Source organism: Scardinius erythrophthalmus (genome assembly GCF_964197995.2).
Source record: "Scardinius erythrophthalmus genome assembly, chromosome: 6".
Classification (NCBI taxonomy): domain Eukaryota; kingdom Metazoa; phylum Chordata; class Actinopteri; order Cypriniformes; family Leuciscidae; genus Scardinius; species Scardinius erythrophthalmus.
Window position 1 is genome coordinate 44477656 of NC_138226.1, and position 17333 is coordinate 44494988.

General features: G+C 42.5%; 1 protein-coding gene across 1 annotated transcript; it reads left to right on the top strand.

The window, feature by feature from the left end:
* Positions 1 to 171: 171 nt before the first annotated feature.
* On the top strand, positions 172 to 5706 carry LOC308692365 (uncharacterized protein). Its single transcript, XM_081368301.1, has 2 exons — positions 172 to 485; positions 2208 to 5706. Exon 2 carries the CDS (start codon positions 2235 to 2237, stop codon positions 3243 to 3245), a length of 1011 nt encoding a protein of 336 aa, XP_081224427.1. The 5' UTR covers positions 172 to 485; positions 2208 to 2234; the 3' UTR covers positions 3246 to 5706.
* The last annotated feature ends 11627 nt before the right edge of the window (positions 5707 to 17333 follow it).

The window sequence follows — 17333 nt, forward strand, 5'->3', positions numbered from 1 at the left end:
ACTCTAGTGGATTTTTTTTATTTTTTTTTATTGCAAATCAAAAATATTACAATACTTGAAAATTAATAAGGGGGGATACGGACAATATCACATGTAGATATACGGGCTACTCTAGTGGATTTATGACTACCTAAATATAATTAAAAATAATTAGGCTACTTTTATTTTGATAGCAGTGGCCAGGCTGCTTTCTGTACGGCTTCCACCCACCATGGAAGAGAGAAACTGATTTCCCTTTGTTGACATCTACTGATAATATCGCTGTCAGCTCGTGTGATTTTCGCCAAAAACCTGAAAATGCTGACGTGTATATATTTCATGGCGCCATATTCTACATCCATGTCCGTTCATCTGTGGTGAATGAGCTTATCTCACCATAACCAGAGTCTGACTCTTGTGCACTGAATAATGTAACGAGATAACGTTACTCTGTAAAGCTTCAGTTCAGGGAGTGATGATGTTCTGTGCGGAAACTGGTGAAAGCGGTGAGTCTGCATTTTTACACTCTTGGATGTTGCGTAATCACGAGCAGGGAAATGAGGAAATGTGTTTTAAGTATTTCAGCCCTCAAGAAATGTTTCCTCTGGCGTAACTTAACTCATGTTTGCTTGTCTTTTGGGGGAAAACATCTCTGTTGGGCACAGACTTTATTCCACGCCCAGTTATTAGCGGTTATTCGCTGCATCATATTCTGGATATGTGAAGACAGTCGCGGTTTTTGAGGCAATTTTCCAGGAAGGAAATGTGTAAAATGTGGCTCAAACCTGCTGTCCTCAACTATATAAAACTATAATATGTTTTTAAGGCCATTTTAATGATCTGGTTTTGACAGATTATTCTATAAAATATAAATAATGCGTTATTATCTTTACAAGTTTCAAACATATCTCCAAACTTAAAATGAATGGATATCCTCGTATAGGCTACTATGTGTAGAGTAAATTAATTCTCCCCTCCTTTATTAAATCATTTATTAATTTGGAGTTATTCAGTGTTTTAGCTAAATTTGAAATAAGAAAGTCTATGTATGATACTGTATAACTGCTGCCATTGGCAACAAACAGCTGAGACGTCAAATAAAGCAGATAAGGAAAATATGTCACACTTTTAAGAGCCCTTCATAAAATTGAAGGCCACTGGTTAAAGCTATGTGATGACATATTTACAATTTAAATGTAATCATAATACAGTTACATAAATACCAAACCTTATGTTTAAATCAGACTTATTGGTTGGAAAGATTTATATCCACCGACTAAACGAAATTATGTCCTAAGAACGTTTTGCTAACATTCCCATTAAGTTATGAAAACTTTATTTATTCATTTTCTATGAACGTTTAAAATATCCAGTTTTTTAAAAATGTATTTTCTTGGTTATGCAAACATTAAGAGAACATTACATTTCATCGTTTAGCAAGCAGTGTTACTTTTGAATGTTCTCTGAACGTCCCGAAACAAAAATGTTAGACAAACGTCCAACTAAAACCTTAAAAGGAAACGTTTCATGAATGATGTATAAATAATGTTATTGTGCTTATGTTTTGAGAACATTATTAAAGATTGGAAGAACGTTTGTTCATAACTTTGAGAGAACCTTGCCGCAACATTAACCAAAGTTCTGAGAACGTTCCCTGTTAACTGGATTATTCCATTGTTATTAGTTATACAGGAAAAGGATATTTGTTTTCTATTTTGGCAGTTCTAAACAAATGATGTTGCCTCATTTGCATATCTATTTAAATCGTTCTTATAGTGTTGTCAAATAGTACTGACTTCATGGTACTGAAATTTAAAAATGCGATGATACAGCATTTCCCTCTAGCATTTTGAGCGCTGTTGAACGGATTCTTAAACACCTCTGATTGGCCATTGCGTGCACACGCTCAACAGATATGACTCTGATTGGCTACAATGGCCAATCAGAGGTGTTTAAGAATCCGTTCAACAAAATGCTAGAGGGAAATGCTGGTATCGTCACATTGTTAAAATGTTAGTGTCGAAGTCGTTACTTTTGACAATTCTAAGTTCTTATACAGTTGTATACATTAGTAAAGAGTTGATTATTCCATTTGCTCTAGTTCTCAAACTTGTTTAGAATAAATTAGTGGACAATTAGACCGCCAATGGATGCTGACTCAATTACACCTGTAACCTTGAACTCACTGTATAATCATTGGTTAACTCAGGCAATGTTTTTGTCATTAGGTGTGATGGACTTTTGAGTCGTTCGGCATGTCCCACTCGTCCAAGCCTCGATCTCACCCTTGTGGCCTGTGTGACAAATCTTTTACCCAGATTTCCATGCTCACCAAACACCAGCGAATGCACACAGAAGACAAGCCCTACAAATGCCCCTACTGTGACAAATCTTTCTCTCTTTCTTCTCGGCTGGTCCTGCACAAGCGCAGCCATGCCGGGGAAAAGCCTCACACCTGCCGGCTTTGCTCCAAGACCTTCATCTCTTCGTCCCACCTGTCTGTGCACATGCGATCGCACTCCGGAGAGAGGAAGTACAAATGCAGTGTGTGCTCCAAAATGTTCATGCAGTCGTCCCAGCTTCTGCGGCACAAGACCATCCACACCGGCGAGAAGCCCTTCAAGTGCCCCGACTGCAACAAGAGCTTCGGCCGTGCCTCACACCTGAAGACCCATCGCAGGCTCCACACCGGTGAGAAGCCCTTCAAATGCACACAGTGCGACAGGGCTTTTACGCAAAAGGCCGGGCTTGTAATACACCTGCGCTTGCACACAGGCGAGCGCCCTTTCAAGTGTGACAAGTGTGGGAAGGCCTTCCGCACGTCAGCACACCTGCTCAACCACCAGGCTCTGGAGTTGGGTGAGGGCAGGTTCGTGTGTGCCACGTGTCAGAAGGGCTTCCGGTCGGTGTCCATGTTGAAGCAGCACGAGAAGAGCCACCAGGGCGGAGGGGCGCTCTGCTGTAGCGTTTGCTCCGGGACCTTCGCTCAGTCCTCTTATCTACAGCTCAAACTGCACTTGCACAATGGAGAGCAGCTCTTCCACTGCAAGGTGTGCAACAAAATATTCGTGAAGATGTCCACCTTTGAGAAACACTGCACAAAACACCAGATGGAGATGGACGACGAATGTGAGGACGAGACCGTAAAGGAGGAAGATCCCCCATTTGAGCTGCATTCTGCTGCGTCCCCGACACCATCAACATCAGAGGTCAACACGCGCTCCAAAACAAGAGCCAAAATTAAGAGTACAATGGACAACTCGTAAGCTTTTTGCAACATTAAAGAGGACCTATTATGCCCTTTAAGTCTTGATGTTGTTTTTGTCTCTACTAGAACAGGTTTTCCTGCTTGAATGTTGATTATTCTCCTCATATTCTCCATTGTTGCGGCTCCTCTCTTCCTAGTCTGTCAGTAACGCTCTGTTCAGTTCCTGTCTCTATGAAGCCCCTCCTTCTGAAAAGCACACTGTGCTCTGATTGGTCGGCTGGAGCAGTGTGTTGTGATTGGTCGAGCGCTTTGTGTGTGTTTGGGAAATGTCCCGCCCCTTACCATAACCGCCAGTTTAACACACTACTAATTAACTCAACCAAGCCCCGCCCCTTTATTCTGTGTATGAATTATTTAAATGTGGAATATTTGTTCCCAGAAGAAACTCAAGACTACAATGGAGGCGTTTCAGGAGTTCAGAAACACTGACACTGATATAGAGAAGAACTCAGAGCTTTTTCATGATCAAACAGCAACATTACACACTAAAGAAAGCTGAACGTGAAAAGGCATAAGAGGACCTCTTTAACATAATGCCCTACTGTATTTATGATTTATGATATAAAGGATGCCTTCATTTGCGCATATTTATGAACATCTCTCTGCACTCATACAGACCTGTGGATCATGTGCAGGTGTACTAAAACTTGTCTTTGCAGAGATTTTTGCACTTAATTTAATTAGTTGTTGTTTTTTTCCATCATACTTATCAAAAAGTGGTAAAGCACTATAGGAACAAGCTCAGTCCAGGTATGGGTACAAGCTCAGTCCAGGTATAGGAACAAGCTCAGTCCAGGTATGGGTACAAGCTCAGTCCAGGTATAGGAACAAGCTCAGTCCAGGTATGGGTACAAGCTCAGTCCAGGTATAGGAACAAGCTCAGTCCAGGTATAGGAACAAGCTCAGTCCAGGTATGGGTACAAGCTCAGTCCAGGTATAGGAACAAGCTCAGTCCAGGTATGGGTACAAGCTCAGTCCAGGTATAGGTACAAGCTCAGTCCAGGTATGGGTACAAGCTCAGTCCAGGTATAGGAACAAGCTCAGTCCAGGTATAGGAACAAGCTCAGTCCAGGTATGGGTACAAGCTCAGTCCAGGTATGGGTACAAGCTCAGTCCAGGTATGGGTACAAGCTCAGTCCAGGTATAGGAACAAGCTCAGTCCAGGTATGGGTACAAGCTCAGTCCAGGTATGGGTACAAGCTCAGTCCAGGTATAGGAACAAGCTCAGTCCAGGTATGGGTACAAGCTCAGTCCAGGTATGGGTACAAGCTCAGTCCAGGTATGGGTACAAGCTCAGTCCAGGTATGGGTACAAGCTCAGTCCAGGTATGGGTACAAGCTCAGTTGGACTCTGCATGGCATATCTTCAAAGATGCCATCACTGCCATGCATTATCCAACTGAGCTTGTCTTTTCTATTCCTATTCAATTCCTTCATATTTAACTCCTTGAATTTGAATTGAGGTGGCAAACAGATTTAAATTTCACCTTAATATTTGTATTTATTTTGAATGTTGTATATAACCTGAGGGTGGAAGGACACTTCTTTTCTATGTTGAATTTTACTGCATTAGAAATTGTTGCACATTTTGATTCAAATTAAATCTCAATTTAACTGGAACCAATTCTTCAGTTCTGAATTTTGCACAAACCTGATTAATACAAGAACGTACTACTATACATACTATATCTAAAAATACAGACACATGTAAAAGAATTGAGACCTGCATAAAATCTGCACCACTTTCTGTATTTTCTCTGTAGATTTCCACAGAATTGAAAGGCCTGTTATTTGTAGCATTCTACAGATTTCCTGGAGAGACTATTTATTTAAAATATTAATAATATTTTACTGCTAAGATTGTTGTAATCTTGGCAACAAACTAATCTCTATTAAATCTGTAAAACTATTACTCAGAATTCTGCAGATTTTCCCTCGAAATCAGCAGAGAAAATGTGTAAAAACATTTGTTCTGTGTTTAGTCATATTGCACAAAGCACATCTTAGATTTCATAAAGCACATGAGGTCAAATCTGAAGTCAAGGAGGATGATAAAAGAAAATATATTTAATAGCAAAACAGCAATATGATTTTTATTGCATAATTTCAAAGAGCTCAAGTAAGATATTATTGACAGTGGTCAGTTGAATCATGTAATATAATGTGCAGTCAGCTGATTTCATATCCACAGAGAAACTCACAGTACATAAATGCTTTGTATATTTATGCAGAGTTGTCATATTCCTGAAGTCTATTATGAAAGTGAACAATGCTGTTGATTGGATTACTTGTGTTAATACTGTGTAGATGTTTATTTATTTTCTTAGTTTAAATGTAAGATATTGTTAAAAATGTGTATTCGATTTACTGTTAATTTTATATTACATTAGTATGTATATGTTGTTGTAAAGCAATGCAAGACAAACATCTGTGATTGGCACCTGAAATAAAAGTATTCATTTCTTTAAAAAACATCGTACTGACCCCGAACCTTTGAACAGTAGAAGTGTACAAGCGAGAACAGTTTTATTTTTAGTCGCATACATTAACCATGGTGTCTAATGTGGTAGATTAACCTTACTATCTGGCTCTCGTCTGCAAATCAACGTCCCCATTCAATAATAGTCACCTAACTAACTTGTTCCCCTAAACTAGCTTGCTTCCTAAACTAGCTTCCTTAACTAGCTTCCCTAAACTAGCTTCCTGCGCAGGAATAAATTGACAAACAGACTTCAGCAAATGTCCTTTAAATGCTTTACTCACGGCCAGGAGATCTTCCCGAGCAGTTCTCAGGGAATCTCTCCCAAGAAGCAAGGCCGGAGGATCTCAGATAAATTCCATTGAGAATCCCACCAGAAAATACGGATAGAACATATTTTATAGAATCGAGAAAACAAACAAGACTAACATGTCACCTTCAATATGATTGGTTCAATTGGTTCAAAAGCCCCAACCTTTTCCCTCTGTCACTGGCACAAGCAAACTCTGTTTTTGTGATTACTTATCACAAGGTTTGAGAACTAGTCATCTGTCTAGTTTCACTTCCCCTGTTTGTTATTTATACACACACACACACACACACACACACACACACACACACACAGTCACAAGTTTTCCTCAAAGTGTTTGGAAACATTTAAAAGCATATGAATGTCGTTTCTGCAAGAAAAACAAATGTTAGTTGATTAATTAAACTTGATTAATTAAAAAATCCATTACACTAACATTAGGACAGGTGTGTAGAACACATGGACTTTTTGGAGTAGCTTCAATGGTGGCTTCTTTTTACTTTTATTCTAATGAGAAAAATTTGAACAAATGCGTAGTGTACTCTAAGGGCATCATTTTTTTTTACTCGGAAGTTGAGCGATGTTCTCTTTGCAAATGTATAGTGTATTGTGTTATGCACTAATAATGTTGTTGCTGTATATCAACACTAGAAGGCGCTATATGGCTGGTAATGGGGAGAGCTGAACTGGGACTCGCTGTCTATGCTGTACTCTGGTTAAACTGGTTTGCGGTGTTCTTGTGGTTTTTCCAGTGCTCTGGTGTTTTAGTGCTTATTTAGACTATTGCAAACAGATCCTTTTCTCTCCTTGATTAACCAGCCCCTAACAAAAAATTGTTACCAATTAAAATTCTGTAATGTTTTCACCCTCATGTTGTTCCAAATTCAATTGATTCTGTCTTTAATGAAACATGGGGATGTTTGCAGAGGGTTTTTGCATATTTGGCAAATAAAGTCATGGTTTTATATCAGGGGTATATCAGCCCCTTCAGCTTCAACCTTAAAGGGATACACAGTCACAATGTAAATTAAGCTGATGACTGAAAATACAAAATCTATCAGTTAGTTCACCCAAAAATTAAAATTCTGTCACCTTGTTCCAACCCCGTAAGACAGGATTCACCAATCTCGGTTCTAGAGGGCCGCTGTCCTGCAGAGTTTAGCTCCAACCCCTATTAAACACACCTGAACCAGCTAATCAAGGTCTCACTAGGCATTCTAGAAACTTTCAAACAGGTGTGTTGGAGCTAAACTCTGCAGGACAGCGGCCCTCCAGGACCAAGATTGGTGAACCCTGCTGTAAGACTTTTGTTCATCATCGGAGCACAAATTAAGATATTTTTGATTAAATCTGAGAGCTGGCTCACTCCTCTATAGGCTTCTAGGTAATCTCATCTGCCGGCCCAGAAAAGTTAGTAAAGACATCGTTTAAAATAGTCAAGTGACTACAGTGGCTCAACCTTAAGTTTATCAAGCGCCGAGAATAATTTTTGTGTGCAACAAAACAAACAAAAGTAACGACTTTATTCAACTATTGATTTTCTTCAGTGTGGGCCTCTGAGTGAGTTCACGTAGAGTTACAGCGCAGAGCTTCTGGGTTGTACGTCAGAACGAAGGCTCACTATTAGAGACTAGTTGACACAGTGCTGAAGTGCCAACTAGTCTCTCCCTATGGAGGAGGATCCCACTACCACTCTACAGATAAGGCGTTGTCGGGAAAATTCGTCTCGCGGTCCTACCCCAAAGCAACAAATAAAATAAAATTCCTTATCAAAATTTATAAGGAAAGACAAGTATTTTGTTTAGGCTTGGCTTGTAGGGAATTCCAAACCTGCGTATTTTCAAACGCACATAACTATAGAACCCATTCTAAATGCGCATGTGAACGCCATCAGCGTTTCTCACAGGTTCGCGTTTAAAGTCTGTGTAGAGGGAATGGTGTCGTCTTAGCGGCCCCTAATTTAATAACAAATGATCGTTGCAACGGAAGCAAATCAATTAAAACTAACTTTAGATGGAAATAACTTAACTCAGGAAACTTAACTTCAGCTGGAAAGCCGAAACAATCTCTGTTACCTTAAATTATACGCTTATCTCTGTAAAGCTGCTTTGAGACAATCTACATTGTTAAAAGCGCTATATAAATGAAGATGACTTGACTATTGGCCGACGCTGGTCATGTGTGTGATGCTGGCCAATAGTGAGCCTTTGTTCTGACGTAGAACCCAGAAGCGCTGCGCTGTTACACCATGTGAACTCACTAACGTAGTGTTAGTCTATGTTTTTTTTGTTTGTTTGTTAGTTTGTTTTGTTTTTTCTTCATAGTGACTCTGGACACTCAAGACTGAAACCAGAGTCATCTTGACCTGCAAAAGTAACGTCCACTGGAGGCAAGCTTGGAGAACCCAAGCTTTATTCAAGAAATGATCAAACAAAAAACAAAGGCATGGAGTGGCATGAAGCTCAACACATGAACTCACCAAACAGTGGGAACAGGAAACAATACTTGACAAAGACACATGGCAAACATGAGGGCGTAAATACACAATGGAGGTCGACCGATAGTTGATTTTACCGATACCAATAACTAGGTTTGATCGAACTTGCCGATAACGATTAATCAACCGATAGTTTTTAAAATTGATACTGGATAAAAAAGACAAACATAACACTCCAAGTAAAACAGTGCTAAACTTTATTACAAAAATAAAAAGAACAGTACAGGACCATGAACATGCATTCACACTGAAACTGTGAAGAAAGTGACACTCTAAATAATAAAAACAGTTCCATCCAAAACAAAATAATAAAGGCGTTTCAAAAAACAACAAAATTTGAACTTGTAAAACAGGTGAAACTACTTCCGTTAAAGAACTGCAATAGATTCAATTATAACATGATCCATTTCTATGTCTAGTTCTGTTTTAATATTCAAAGTTAAGAAACCTCAAATTATAATGGAGAAAGCAGAGTTGGTGTGCATGATGCCCAGTCGGTCGGCTCCTCTTGGCGTCATTAATCATGATTTCACTGAACAACCTTTCACTAAGCACAGTGGGTGGTGGGGGGCACAGGGATTTCTTGGCCAGATGTGCAAGTGTTTTGAATCTTGTTTAATTTTTCTGCCACCACTGCAGAGGCATGTCACTTCTTTCAGTGACAGGCTCTGACAAATAACACTCGAGCTCTCTCTCAAAGCTGTGCATCCCCGCCAACACAGTTGTGGCACCAAGGACCCTGGCATACAGGGTGTCCAGTGAAGTGGGCTGATGGATTCTCTGCTGCTTTGTCTCTGGTTCCACAGCCTCATCCTGCTCAGGTCCTTCTGGAGGAGGGCTCGGATCTTGTTCTCTGAGCTCGCCAAGCACTTCAGCTTCCTCTTTTTGTCACAGTTTTCCTTTTTCAAGTATTTCTTCAGACGCAGAGGCACAAGCTTTGTATCCGGGATCAAGGAGTGTTGCTAGGACCAGAATTTGTCTCTTCTACCTTGGAGAACCGCTTTGTCAGGCTGTCAAGCATGGGCTTTTACAAAGTTTTGATCCCTACTGACGATGGACCCGCTGCCTGCAGCCTCAGCTTTAGAGCAGACTCACTGGGGATAATGCTGAAGACCCAGAGTTGCTCATCTCCATTGTGACTTTTTCGATGGGAACCAGTGTGTCAATAAGGTTACAGACGATGTCCCACTGTGTAGCAGATAAGCAGCTGATATGGCCATGTTCACTCTGTTCATACACACATTTGGAGCATGTGTTGAGTTGGGACGGCCTGGATGATGTTGTGCTTCGGGAGACCCAGCTCCTCCTGAATGGTTCTTAGCCTCTGTTTGGCCAGTACAGAGTGGTCAAAGTGAGTTGCACAGCTTTTTAATATGGCAATAATGTCCAGGACACCTAGGACAAGATAGGCCATCGTTAATAATGAGCTGAAGGGTGTGAGCATCTTAAATCAGGAAGATCAGCCAGTTTCATTCCTTTTACCATGTTTGCTCCTCCATCTCTTAGGACAAGAACAACACGTCCTGTTGCAATATCCCAATCTCCGAACATGTTGAGGAAGGTTTATTGAATATAACTGGCCATGTGTGATCCAGTTATGGGCTTGACATTTAGCACCACTTGCTTTCTAGACCAGTCCTCAGAAATGAAATGCCCAGTTAGGCTCATAAGGGCTTCTGTAGTTGAGGACCAACAGTCAGTTGTGAAGGCCTTGAATGGGGCCTTGTTTTTCGTCACTACACTTGACTTTTGTCAAAACTCTGGAATGTTTCATCAAGCGTCTTTGTTCTGTAGAACTTCTCATGTGTAATCCGGTACCTGGGTTCCATAAGGGACAGCAGCCTCTCAAACCCAAGAGTTGGTGTGCGGCCATCACACAGGCATGGCTGACATGGTGTGAAGAGGCTCAGGCTTGGAGGGTACAGTGGTGTTGCGGGGCTTCTCGTTCGCAAAACCCACAATAAAAGTTGAGCCGCTCAACAAAAGGGCATAGTCAATATATTGTGCAAAGGAGAAATGAGTTTTCCCCTCAGGCAATCCGAAGTGCAAGGGTTCTCTTAACCCAAAGCGAAAAATGTCCTTTAGAGCCACGTCGTTAAAATGTACCTGGCAGCACAGTCCACAAAATTCCTCCACATACGTCTCCAGGGGACCGTTCCCCTGGCGTAGATGCAGGAGGGCAACCGCTGGGTTCATAGTAGCTCAAGTATTCTGTAAGTAACGGCCACTGGAGGACCCAAGCTTTTTTAAGAAATGATCAAACATAAAACAAAGGCGTGGAGTGGAACTCAAAACATGAACTCACGCCATTAGATAAATCAACTTTTAAGTTTAAAAATGGTCATCTAGTCAGGTCATACTAGGCTCAAATAGACTTTTTGACTTTTTTCAACACCTAGCGCATTCATAGGGTGTTTCTCAAACAGAAGGCTGCATCCTAGTGTTGTGTACTTCCTAGTCCAGTCCTCTGGAGGCGAGTAGGCTGTGCTGCATCCCAATTCACCCACTTATACTACGCCCTGGAAGTATGTCCTCTTTTTGTGAAGAAAAAGTACATGATTTTAAACGTGGAGAGAATCATAAACACGGGACGTGATGGTAAACTGTCCATTGTGCCAATGGATGGTATGCACATGAGATTTGCCTTGATGTTGAGAGTGGCGTGGGAGCTGTACCTCAGTCACGGGAAAGATGTCAATTTCGGGACACATCATCAGTAATGTACCTTTGAATCAGGGGGTGTTTCGGCCTTTCAACACTAGACACCCTCATCAAAGGTGGCCAGCTACAGGGTGATCAAACCTGAGCTTGTGTCCCATGCCCAATCATGAAAATTGCTTGGTTGATTACATGGCACAGCCCACGGGACTATGCAAGGCAGGAGGCGTCCTCTTCCCTGAGTCAAGCCTAGAGCTGACCGCATACCTTGTTCACCCTCCTCATGGAGGGTTGTGCCCTGGGTTCTCAAGTGGGTTATAGGGTGGGGGGATTAGTGAGTGGGTCGATTAGTGAGTGGGTCATGTTGATGCTCTATGAGCCCAACAAGGATCCTTTCTCTTAATCCATATCCACTGGCTGCTTCTTTCGGCAGCTTCAGAGACGGATCTAATTGTCTGTCGCAGAGCCTGTCCATGGATGCCAAGGTCTTTCAGCAGTCTGATGGTAGAAGAAGCCACAAAACCTCTGCAACCCACTTAAACCGGATAGACTTTCGCTTTCCATCCCCTTTGTTGAGCGTCTGCTGCCAGTTCTGTATAGCGCAGTTTCTTGCGTTCATAGGCCTCATCCGTTGAATTCTCCCATGGGACTGTGAGTTCAGTGATGTAAACAGACTTCAATGAAGGGGACCAGAGAACCAAGTCTGGCCTAAGGGTGGTGACTGCAATCTCAGCTGGAAAGATTAGTTGCTGGCCAATATCGACAAGCATCTTCCAGTCCCGGGCCATGGCTAGCTGTCCAGCCTCTGCTTTGGTAGGGGGATGTTTGGGCTTCTTCTGTCCCTCTCGGATGAAGGTTGGGGCCGTGGTGGAATTGATTGCTCTCAGGGGCAAGGAGTTGGTGGTATTCCTCTGGCTCTCAAGAGCTGCTGCCAGACTCTTGAGGACCTGGTTGTGTCTCCAGGTGTAACGACCTTGTGTGAGGCTGGTTTTACAACCAGCCAAGATGTGCTTAAGAGTCGCTGGAGTTGGGCAGAGGGCACAGGTTGGGTCCTCTCCATACCACTGGTGGAGTTTTTTTGGAGATGGGAGCACATCACAGGTGGCTCTTATGATGAAGCTGATGTTACTTGCCTCCATTTCCCAGAGCTCCCTCCAACTAAGCTTTCTCCTCTCCAGGCCTTCCCACCTCATCCATTGTCCCTGCTTGGCGAGAGAGACAGCCTTTGCACTTCTTTCCGCCTCCTCCTGACGGCGCACCTCCTCGACCACCATTTTCCTCCTCTCTGATGTTGAGGCCTTACGCCAAGTTGGCTTACTTGTGGTAAGGCCAAGGCTTCCTCTCCCCAACTGGACGTGCCCTACAATGTCGCTGTGCCTCAGGGCTGACGTAGCTTGCTGGACCGCCTCGGATGGTATCCATTTCCGTCCAGTTAACAGAGGTGGAACGGCATTGCTGATGGTCTGGTCCCTGGAGTCCTTCAAAGTCATCTGGAGTCTCACTTTAGAGCACTTGTACTCCTCGGTGAGGCTCGTGATAGGTAGTTCAAGGACCCCTTTGCCGTAGAGGCTGATGTTAGTCAGACAGCGTGGGACGCCGAGCCATTTCTTCACGTATGAAGTCACGGTTCGCTCCATCTTTTCCACAGTTGTTATTGGGAGCTCATAGATAGTGAGTGGCCACATTACCCGAGGGAGAAGTCCAAATTGCAGACACCAGAGTTTGAGCTTCCCTGGCAGTAGGGTACTGTTGATGGTTTCCAGACCGTTGGTAATGTCCTTCCTTACCTGCTGAACTTGGTCTTTGTCCCCAAGGCTTGCATTGTACCATCTACCCAGGCTTTTGACAGGTTGCTCAGACACTGTTGGTATTGGGTCATCACCAATGCAGAACTTCACATCTTTAAGCTGTCCCTTAACTATTGAGATGCTTCGTGACTTGTTCGGTTTGATTTTCATCCGAGCCCACTTGATGTTCTCCTGCAGTTTTCCAAGTAGCCGCCTGGCACATGCTGCAGTAGTGGTCAATGTGGTCATGTCATCCATGTATGCTCGGATAGGTGGAAGGCGGATCCCGTTCTTAGTTCGATCACCCCCCACCACCCATTTTGAGGCCCTGATGATGACCTCCATGGCCATTGTGAAGGCCAGAGGGGATATTGTACAGCCTGCCATGATGCCTACTTCTACGCGCTGCCATGATGTTGTAAAGTCGGTTGTTGTAAAGCACAGTTGCAGGTCTTCGAAGTAGGCTTTTACTAGACTAGTGACGGATGATGGAACGTGGAAGAAGTTGAAGGATTCCCAGAGGAGGTTATGGGGAACTGATCCAAAGGCATTGGCCAGGTCAAGGAAGATGACATGGATGTCTCTCTTGTCTTTCTTCGCCGCTTGGATCTGGTGCCAGATCATGCTGTTATGCTCCAAGCAACCAGAGAACCCAGGAATGCCGGCCTTCTGTACGGATGTGTCAATGTACTTGTTCTTTTCCAGGTAGGTGGACAACCGCCGTGCTATCACACTGAAAAAGATTTTTCCCTCAACGTTGAGAAGGCAGATTGGCCGGAATTGACTGATGTCTGCCGCATCCTTCTCCTTGGGAATTAGCACCCCTCCAGCCCTTCGCCACACCTTAGGTATTATTCCCTTTTGCCACACTATCCTCATGAGCCTCCAAAGATAGCGTAGAACATCAGATGCGTTCTTGTAGAGCTTATAAGGTACTCCATTCGGCCCAGGGGCTGATGCTGATCTTGCACGCCGTACTGTACTCTCTACTTCCTTCCATTTTGGAGGGCCAGTCTCCAGATTGAATTCGGGAGGTTGAATAGGTGGGACGTCGTGTGGGATAACCATTTGTTCGTGCCTTTTTGGGTCATAGTTGACCTTTTCCAGATGTTCTTCCAGTTCCTGCTTTGGAATTTTCAGGATTCCGCTTTTTTCCTTATTGAAGAGATCTTTAACGAACTTGAAGGGGTTTTTATAGAACCTTGTTCTTGTGTGTTCCTTCTTCTTGCGAAGTTTCCTCAGGTTCTCTGCTCTTCGCAAGGTAGCCAACCGACACTTAATGTCCCCCTGGAGTAGCATGATACCCTCTCTCTCTGCATCAGAGGCCTTCTTCCACTGCTTTCTCAGCTGCCTTCTCTCTCTGACCAGCATTTCGATCTCTTGCTGCCTCCTGGATCTGGCTGGTACTGGTATTGCTTTGTCACTTCTCCTTGTGATTACTCCAAAGCGCTCTTCTCCGTAGTGGTAAATTATGTCACCCATCCTTTCCAGCTTTTTTTCTGCTGTGCCCACTTGTTGCTCCAGGATTTTTTTCAGGTCGTTGTTGACTATTTCCCACTCTCTCTTTTCAACAGCTTTGGGCCACTTTACACTCGGTCTGTGCCCTTTGATCTTTACCTCCTTGTGAGGTCTCCGAGGTTGAGTGGGTTCCTCCACCGGCATTTCTGTGCTTGTATTATCCTCCTCAGTAACAATGGTGCTGATGCTCTGCGAACTTTGTTTTTTTTCCCGTCGCTGTGCTTCAATCGACTGATTTGACTGGTTGTTTCGTAGGAAGTACTGGTCAATGCGAGGCCCTTGTTTCTGCTCTCTCAAGCACCCTCTCTTTCCTTGGTGTGTCCTCAACCCCCTGTATGATGTTATTTTCGCCCAGCCACAGGTGCACACTTGAAGAGAGTGTCCAGCTGCTGCTGTGGTTGTCTCATGTGCCGTGTTCTTGCTCGTAATCATGTCCGTTCCTAGGTCTGTAACCATGCTGTCAGTCATTGAGCCATCTTGCGCCCCCGCTCTCGCAGGCTCTGGGGGTATGTTCCTTTGTTCACTTTCTGTAGCATTTGGCGGGTGTCTCCAACAAACTGAAGCAGCGTCGGAGACTGTCGCCATGGGTAGCTAGCCCATGACCGCCCCAGTGGGGACTATTCCCTCCAGTCAGCTGTCTCTCCAAGCTGTCACACAGACTTTCCTATGTTGTCAGCTGTCCTTTCACAGCGGTCACTGGACAAGTAGACAAGTTTTGGGACAAACTATCATGTCATAAAATTACTTCTTTAACAGAAGATCTGTAACATAATTACTTGTATGTCACTGTAAACTGTCACTGTAAAAAGCCACTTTTCACCAGTAGAGGGCGAAGTTGACCCATACCTGGACGATGACTTCACTGTTTTCTCCAGAGCTTTTTTACAACAGAAATGAACCATCACTGGACTCGCTTAAGCTGGACTGTGGCAATATATTCTTCTAGATCTGCTGTACAGCAGAAACAATTATTTTCCTGTTATCTCTGTAAAGCTGCTGTGAAACAATCTGTTTTTTTTTAAAAGAGCCATATAAATAAAGGTGATTTTATTTGACCTACAATACAACCTTTTTAAGGGAAACAATAAAGCTTTTTTTATATAAATGTATCCTTTATCCTTTTTATATTTATATTTATATTCTTGAATGACTCTCATAGTGTCTCTGCATATTAAACTCAGAAGAAAGTACTGTAACAAAAAATATAAGTGGGAAGTGAGAAAAGCAGTTGTTGAGATCACTCCACTGTGTGTGTGTGTGTGTGTGTGTGTGTGTGTGTGTGTGTGTGTGTGTGTGTGTGTGTGTGTGTGTGTGTGTGTGTGGTTAACTGCAAATAACCTGCAGATACAGTGCTGTGTGAATCTTTTTGTGATTTGTGAAATATTTCATGAAACATTTCTGATCAGTTAACCCTTTATTGAGTCCTTAACTTAACTATGCTGAATTGTGAAATCTTTCACAGTACAGTTTTAGTCAGTTAACCTTTCACTGGGTCCTTAACTTTACTATTCTGATTTGTGAAAGACTTCACAAAATACTACACAAAGGTAAGAGTAACCTCGTTAGCATAATTGTTAAATAAGTTTATTAGACACATTAATATGTCATTGTTATATTTAGGTAAAATCTTTAATTTGACTAACGTGATATGCCAAGGGTTATGGCAATCGACCTGATCGCATTCCCCCTTGCGTTGTGGTTGGTGTCTGTGGCCACTCCCACAACACAAAGCTCCGCCCACTAACCCCTCTTCTCTCTGATTCGTCTAGAAATGTGCCATTTTCCTAACAGAAACTATTAAATTAGCATGTCTAGCGCATTCATAGGGTGTTTCTCAAACAGAAGGCTGCATCCTAGTGTTGTGTACTTCCTAGTCCAGTCCTCTGGAGGCGAGTAGGCTGTGCTGCATCCCAATTTGCCTACTCATACAACGCCCTGGAAGTATGTCCTCTTTTTGTGAAGAAAAAGTACATGATTTTAAATGTGGAGCTGAAGAGTAGACAAACTATCATGTCATAAAATTGCTTCTTTAACGGAAGATCTGTAACATAATGACTTGTATCCTGTCACTGTAAACTGGTCTGTCAATCATCTTGTCACAGTTAACTACCTTAAATTAAATTTGATTTAATTTAATTTCCCACTGTACTGGAGAGAAAACAAGTAGCACGTTGATCTGCCAGCTGCGGGCCTTTCATGCGGAGAACTCTGCTCATCTTTTTGCATAATGATGCACTTAAAATTGAATGGCCAAAAAGATCTTTATAAAAGCTCACATTGTTGTTTCAAATGAAATATAACACTTATAAAATTAAATAAATATTTTTTTTATCAGGTTAAATGTTGATTATTATTCACTCAAACCCTTTATCTAAACCTCTCTACTTAACCGTTGGTTTTGCACATCCGCCATGTTTGTATTTTTTAGACACTTTTTACTCGTGTTTGTAGTTCTGAACTGGATCCTCCTCCAAAGTGCAATGGGTTGTGGGTAATATTAGCTGTTATGGTGAGCACGGATCCGCACTTCGAAATAGTAGATCATCCGGCACTTCTGACATAAATTTTAAAATATTGCTGATTGCTTACAAAGCACTAAATGGTTTAGGTCCCCAGTACTTGAGCGAGCTCTTAACGCATTATAGTCCTTCACGTCTATTGCGATCTCAAAATTACGGCCACTTGATAATACCTAGAATATCTAAATCAACTGCTGGCGGTAGATCCTTCTCCTATTTTTTTTTTATTTTTTTTTTTTATTATTATTTATATAGCACACATAATACAACAGAAGTTGCCCAAGGTGCTTTACAGACAATATAATAAAAACACGTATTA

What these genes read in the sequence shown, in the direction of transcription:
- LOC308692365 (XM_081368301.1), top strand. Translation starts at nt 2,235, where the DNA reads ATGTCCCACTCGTCCAAGCCTCGATCTCACCCTTGTGGCCTGTGTGAC.